At 51.0% G+C, this 6,917-nt stretch overlaps 1 protein-coding gene across 1 annotated transcript; it reads left to right on the top strand.

The window, feature by feature from the left end:
- The first annotated feature begins 185 nt into the window (after positions 1-185).
- MRPS18B (mitochondrial ribosomal protein S18B) lies at positions 186-6,726 on the top strand. The gene is made up of 7 exons (XM_079779806.1): positions 186-341; positions 1,712-1,811; positions 1,907-2,004; positions 2,127-2,195; positions 3,566-3,632; positions 5,522-5,581; positions 6,124-6,726. The coding sequence occupies exons 1-7, from the start codon at positions 264-266 to the stop codon at positions 6,414-6,416; spliced, it is 765 nt and encodes a 254-aa protein (XP_079635932.1). The 5' UTR covers positions 186-263; the 3' UTR covers positions 6,417-6,726.
- Positions 6,727-6,917: the final 191 nt, after the last annotated feature.

Here is a 6,917-nt window from a genome sequence, read left to right as displayed (position 1 = left end):
AATTGCTTAAAAGGCAAACGCTAAGGATAAGATCTAAGAATCGTAGTGACTGGTTCATCGAAAACTCAGTTTTGAGGCCGAATTCCACTGTGACGCAGTTGAAATTAGCTTCTCTCCATGACCCGCCCCCTTCTCGCTTCCGTCCTGACGCAAGTGCGTGGCTGCCGGACGCACTGCGGCTGGTCTTTGCCCCGGCCCTAGTCCGTTTCCGGGAGCATGCGCAGTTGCCTTGCCGGCCATTCCTGGTTTGGGCGTGCGTCAAGATGGCGGCCCTCGTGGTGAATAAACTGCTGAGGCGCCTTCCTAATCTCTCGCCCTTCAGGAGTGCCTACGGAATTCAGGTAACTCCTTGGAGCACATTTTGTACAACCGCCACTTAGTTATGCCTTCTAGGCCGACGCTCCGCTCCTGGGAACCCGGGAGCGGAGACTTCCCCTCGTGCTTATGCCTTCGTTGTCTGGGCACCACTCTCCCCTGCCCCTCCTTAAATCTCCGTGCATTTAAAAAAGTGCTCACCGGAGGATAAGTTAATTGTTTTTTTAGAGGAAGGGAGAGAGAGAAACATCGATCAGTTGCCTCCGTGCGCGCCCCCGACCAGGGATCGAATTGGCAACCTAGGTGTGTGCCCTGACGGGGAATCCAAAGTGTATGGTGTATGGAGGACGCTCCAGCCCACTGAGCCATCCCGGCCAGGGCAAAGAGCCAGGTTTAGATCCCATCCTCTTCCCAAATTGGCATCTTGGCTGAGTAGGTGAGGAGTGCCCCCTCCCGCCCCTGTCATGGACAACCACCTCAACTATACAGCCGGTGTCTGAGTCTGCGATGCCCTGGAGTGCCCTTGGTTCCCGGCACCAACTTCTCCCAGCCCTGCTGTCTCCCAGTAAAGCCAGGGTACATGTTCTCGACCTGGTGCCCGGTTTCTCAGCCCTCCACCTCACTAAATCAGCTTATCAGAGCATACGAGAAAGTTTAACTCAGCCATTTGGATTGAGAGGTTCCCCTCCAGCCTCATGTACTCACCATCCTGGCGGTTCTTGGTGGGGCAGGGCACGGATTTGGTGGGGCCGGGTGAGATCGGAAGGCTTGCCCAGCTGCCACTCCCTAAGGGGACTGAAGAGTGGGGACAGGGGTCACAACGGAGCTAATGACAGGCCTGGTAGCTTTAAAGCTGGCGTTAGGACTCAAGTTTGTTCTTTCCTATGGAATGTTGACCTTCAACTTTTGTAAAGCTGGGGAACACAGTGATCCTTGATCGGACTGAGTTGGAGATGTACCTGTCCTGCACATCCCTTCCGCGCCATACATCTTACTTCCAAGGAGCTAGACACCCCCACTTTTCCGTTCTCCCCCCTGTTCCATCCACTAGACCCAATTCATCCCAGAAAACATGAATACCTTATGTGTGCCTGCTTTCTAAGTTGTCCTCCCCAATAAGATGGCCTCTCAGTCACCTGTCCTAGTTATCCTCTAACATTAGCATCTTTCAGGGCCCAGGTGGAGATTGGGAGAGTGGTTGTTGATAATATCAGTTTAACCCCAACAAATATGCTGCCTTCCACGTGTGTGTGTGTGTGTGTGTGTGTGTGTGTATACATATAATGCTATATTCCGTTAACACAATGGATGTGTGTTCCCCTTCTCCCTGAAGTGTTGGGAGCAAAACAATCGGGTTTCTTATTAGAGCTCATTTTTTATTATCACCCTTTTACAGGTTCCCCTCCAAACGCTTAGCACTGAAGCCCCCCTTGAGGAAGATTCTTTGCCCATTTCCCCTTATGAGAATGAACCCTGGAAATACCTGGACTCAGAAGGTGACTCTAAGTGGGGAAGAGAGGGTACTGTGGGGTGTGAAATAAATGGAAAGAGACAGTTCCTTCACCCTAACATTTGTGGTCTTTCAATTCAGAATACCAGACCCGCTATGGTTCTCGCCCCGTCTGGGCTGACTACCGACGCAACCACAAAGGTGGCGTACCCCCACAGAAGACTCGGAAGACCTGTATTGTGAGTGTCTGAGAGGCACATGGATGGGATGTGCAGTGGGGGTGGAGACCCCAGTGACTGTGGCAGCGCATTCCTCTGGCAGGCTTGGAACATTGTCACCTGCCGATTTCTTCTCTCTGCAGCGGAAAGATAAAGTCGCTGGGAATCCCTGCCCTATCTGCCGGGATCACAAGTTGCACATCGACTTTAGGGTAAGGAGAATCCTTTTTCCAGGAGGAGGATTTGGAGCCTTTGTATGTTGCTAAAGAGATTGCCTGGCACCCCTGCACGCCATTTTGCACTGGCTTCCTGGAACTATAAAAACATCTTCCCTCTAGTCACTTGCCCTCCACTATGGACTATACTAAAACGCTTTATCCCTATGAAATTGACAGTCTAAATTGGCAGGCAAGAAAAGTGCTTGTTTCTAATGGGAGAACAATGCCCAAAGATTCGTTTTATCCATCACGATTATTAGCAAGTAGATTGGACTGGTTTTTTCCTGAGGTTTTATTTCCTTGTCATGTTGATGTTTGGTGGCAGGCTGAGACTTGCAGCTGGAGGGCAGGTACATACAGCACTCTTTGGGAAAGCCTTCATTGTGAGGAGGACAGGACTTGCTCCTGACAGAATTAAACCTTACAAACCTGATCGTGGGAGCGTGCTCTTCTGAGCTCACAGTGACGTAGCAGATCAGAAGCTGAGTGGCTGGTTACTGTGGAAGCCGGAGCGCATCTGTGTGTCAGTGGAGGAGGGTATGTGACTGTTCTCAGCCCCCTTCTGACACAAGTTGTAGAGGAGTCCGATAGGTAACTTCTTAATTTCAACTGTGTACAATCTAGAATAATAAAAGCCGTAATATGCTAATTAGACCGGACGACCTTCCAGACAAGCCGGGGCTGTGAGGGAAGCCCGGGTCCCGGGTGCCAGCGGGAAGCTGGTGCTGGCATTGGGGGAAGGAAGGCCTACTCTTGCACGAATTTTGTGCATCGGGCTTCTAGTTGGTTAATAAAAGGGTATTGTAACTAATTTTATACAGTTTATAATCACATAACAAGGGAGAGAGAAAAGTTACAAATTTAATGGTGTAGATGATTCTGCCTGCCATTCCAACTCCACAAATGTACCTGCGTATTCCTTGGGTCTCATTTCCTTTGATTAACTTGCTGAGAGTCATTCTATATCATTAACTTTAAAATTGATTGGAGTCATCCATACATGCACAATACAACATATACTGTTTTTCTGGGTGATTTCAGAGAATGCCAACTTCCCCAGTTTTTTGCATGAGGGCTGATTTTAGAGCCTAACCCCTGGCGAGGAGAATTCTGTCTGAGTCTCAGTGACAAAGTGTAGGGTGTTCATGTGAAGTGGGTGACAGACCAGGAAAGGGAGCTGTTTGCTGGAGTTTTCATGAATGTGTCCAGTCAGGTGATGGGACTGAACCTGGGACATGGAGGCGGGCAGCATCTGGAGAGGCGCCGAGGGGTCCAGGTCATCTGTGTGGCGTGCAGGGGTTGTGCACTGCCAGTGTATCAAGGTCCTCCACTCCCCCACTCCTTTCTCCACCCCTTCCCCACAGAACGTGAAGCTCTTGGAACAGTTTGTCTGTGCCCACACGGGCATCATCTTCCATGCGCCATACACAGGTGAGCCCTTCATCCCTGTCTCCACCAGAATAGCTTTTCCTGGGAGCACTTCATTCGGTCAGACAACAGGTATGGTGGCTCCTGCCATGGCATAAAAGGTGCGATCGAACCTTTTGGAAATCGTGGCTTCCTGGGGAGACTCACATGCTAAAAACAGTTACATGTGGACAAAAGATGCAGGCTAGTGTCATTGTAAGCAAACCTTCTAAAGGTAGATCTTGAAACATAAATGGTGGTGATTTTCTTTCTTTAGGACTCTGCTTTTTTTTTTTTTTAAGAGAGAGGAAGGAAGGGGGCGGGGAAGAGAAATATTCACAGGAGAGTGAAACATTAATCGCTGCCTCCCACACACGCAGTCCTGGGGATTGAGCCCGGAACCTGGGCATATGCCTTGACCAGGAATCAAACCAGCAACCAGCCACACTGGCAAGGGCAGGGCTCTTCACTTCTACAGAAAGCTCAGTGGATAGAGCGTCGCCCTGCGGACTGAAGGGTCCTGGGTTCGATTCTGGTCAAGGGCACATGCCTAGGTTGCGGGCTCGATCCCCAGTAGGGGGCATGCAGGAGGCAGCTGATCCATGATTCTCTCTCATCGTTGATGTTTCTATCTCTCCTCCCTTCCTCTCTGAAATAATAAAAATATATATTTTTTAAAAAAGCTTTCTTATAAATTTACCATCCTGTAAGTTCTTTTATACTGTTGACAATTCAATTAGATTTCCCAAATTTGGAATTGTAAATTTAACAATTCAAGATTACATCTAGCCCTAACCGGTTTGGCTCAGTGGCTAGAGGTTGGCCTGTGGACTGAAGGGTCCTTGGTTCGATTCCGGTCAAGGGCATGTACCTTGGTTGTGGGCACATCCCCAGTGGGGGGTGTGCAGGAGGCAGCTGAATCGATGTTTCTCTTATTGATGTTTCTAGTTCTCTATCCCTCTCCCTCTCCCTTCCTCTCTGTAAAAAAATCAATAAAATAGATTAAAAAAAAAGATTACATCTATTCCCTAACTTCAGCCACGGCTAAAGCTGACTCACTGCAGCGTCCATTGGTTTTCAGTGTCTATAACTGCTTCCAGGCTACAGTGGCAAAGTTGAGTAGTTGAGACAAAGACTCTAGGACCTACAACGCCTAAAATATATACAGAAACATTTTTCCAGAGCCTGCTAACACAAGAGAAATTTGCAAAGAATAATCTCAGCTTACCATTTTGGAGATGGCAGCATGAGTAGTGGAATTCGGTTTGTCAGGGAGTTTTAAAAAGTAGTTTGAAGCTCCTGTCAAACTAAGAGACTGAAGACTTTTGCTACTCTCTCAGATTGCCTTGGACCTGAAATCCTTCCTTCCTTCATTGAACTTTCTCTGGGGGTTGGCCTACCCAGTTAAGCACACTTGCCTTTTTTTTTTTTAAAGAAATGTATTTTATTGATTTTTTACAAAGAGGAAGGGAGAGGGATAGAGAGTTAGAAACATCAATGAGAGAGAAACATCCATCAGCTGCCTCCTGCACACCCGCTACTGGGGATGTGCCCGCAACCAAGGTACATGCCCTTGACCGGAATCGAACCTGGGACCCCCCAGTCCAGAGGCCGATGCTCTATCCACTGAGCCACACCGGTTAGGGCCACACTTGTCTTTTGAATTGTGTTCTGTTCCCTGTTTTGCAGCCTTGGCCATTAAATGGCTTCTCTGTAGTAGCTGGCACTCCTGAGTGTTGACACCAGCTCTCCGCGGGAGGGAGGGTTCTTCCCATTGGGCAGACGGGAACGAGGCCACGGAGGGGCCAGAAGGGTAGCCGGGCCTTCCGAGGCCAGCCCTCCCTGGTAGCAGTGGTGTGTGCTCTGCACTTCCTGTGCCTGGTGGGTGAGCAGAGCTGCCTTTCTGTTCGCAGGCGTCTGTATGAAGCAGCACAAGAAGCTGAGCCAGGCCATCCAGAAAGCCAGGGATCACGGTGAGTGTGAGGAAGGCCCAGGCAGGTTTTGTTAGACACCAGGAAGGTGACGTAGGGCTAGAGAATAGACCTAAATGCTCCCGCCTATCTGAGAAGTTAGTACCCATCATGTTCTTCCAAATCTCTCATCACTCCATGTTCCTTATTCCCTCTCCTGAGTCTGTTACCTCGTCATTGTCCCCTTGTTCCTCCTCTTTCCTTTTTCTTCCCTCTTTTTTAGTCCCAATGCCATAAGGTGGTCTTTGTATAAATTTCTGGCCCTGGCTCCATAATTCCTTTCTATAAAGTAGAAAAATGTACCCCTCCGTGATGGCAGATGCAGCATCATAGCCCGGTGCAGGGCTGCACAGCTTGGTGGGCAAGAGCCCAGGCTGGCTGTTGGCTCACACTTTCCCTCTCGGCCACTCGCCCTTGGTGCAGTGTACCCCGGGGCTGTGACGCCTCCTCCTCTCCTTTATAGGCTATTTTCCTTCCTGGCTCTTAATCTGGACGATCCCACCTTGCTCCCTTCCCTCACTTTCTCTTTTTTTTAAATCCCCTAGGTCTCCTTAGTTACCACATTCCCCAGGTTGAACCTCGGGACCTTGACTTCAGTAACTCGCACGGAGCTGTGAATGCGACCCCACCAGCTCCTACTCTGGTTTCAGGGGACCCCTGGTACCCCTGGTACAGCTGGAAACAGCCGCCAGAGAGAGAGCTGTCCCGCCTTCGTCGACTGTATCAAGGCCATCTCCGAGAAGAGAGTGGCCCCCCACCTGAGTCAATGCCCGAGGAGGCACTCACAGCAGGAGCCCAAGCCTCCACTGAGCACGCTGGCCCCCGGAATCCTCTGTAGGAGCTGTGGACGAGTCCGGAGCTCAGACTGGGCAGGGCACGAGGGCCTGGGCCATAATGCCTAGGAATGACGTGATGGGGTGCGCCCTGAAGCGTTGGGTCTGTTCTGTGGCCACGCTGGTCCAGGCTCAGTGACAGAAAACGTTGTTGATGAAGAGGACAAATCTCTGAGGCTGAGGGGGAGCAGCCGATGCCTGTGGGAAACCCTGCTCCCCGCGCAGTGCAGCTAGATGGGCTCAAGCTCATGTGGCTGCCGGCTTGGCGTTTCCACAATAAAGCGCTTCTGTCTGCGGATGAGTGTCTGCGAGTGGGTGCTGCTGGGGGGGAGGCTGCTCAGGCTGGAGCCCGCCCAGCCAGGGACTCGGGACCACGAGCCCCTTCTGCCGGGACCACGTTTGTGGGCCCCCATGCCTGAGGCAGTGCTCCGGGGCGCACCCACCCAGCGGTTCCCTGGGGCCGGGGGTGGAGGAGCGCTCCTCAGGGACCGGCGCCGCCAGACACG

Source organism: Cnephaeus nilssonii (assembly GCF_951640355.1).
Source record: "Cnephaeus nilssonii genome assembly, chromosome: 9".
Lineage (NCBI taxonomy): Eukaryota > Metazoa > Chordata > Mammalia > Chiroptera > Vespertilionidae > Cnephaeus > Cnephaeus nilssonii.
Note: the sequence above shows the minus strand (reverse complement) of the source record. Positions and strands in the feature narration are given on the sequence as shown.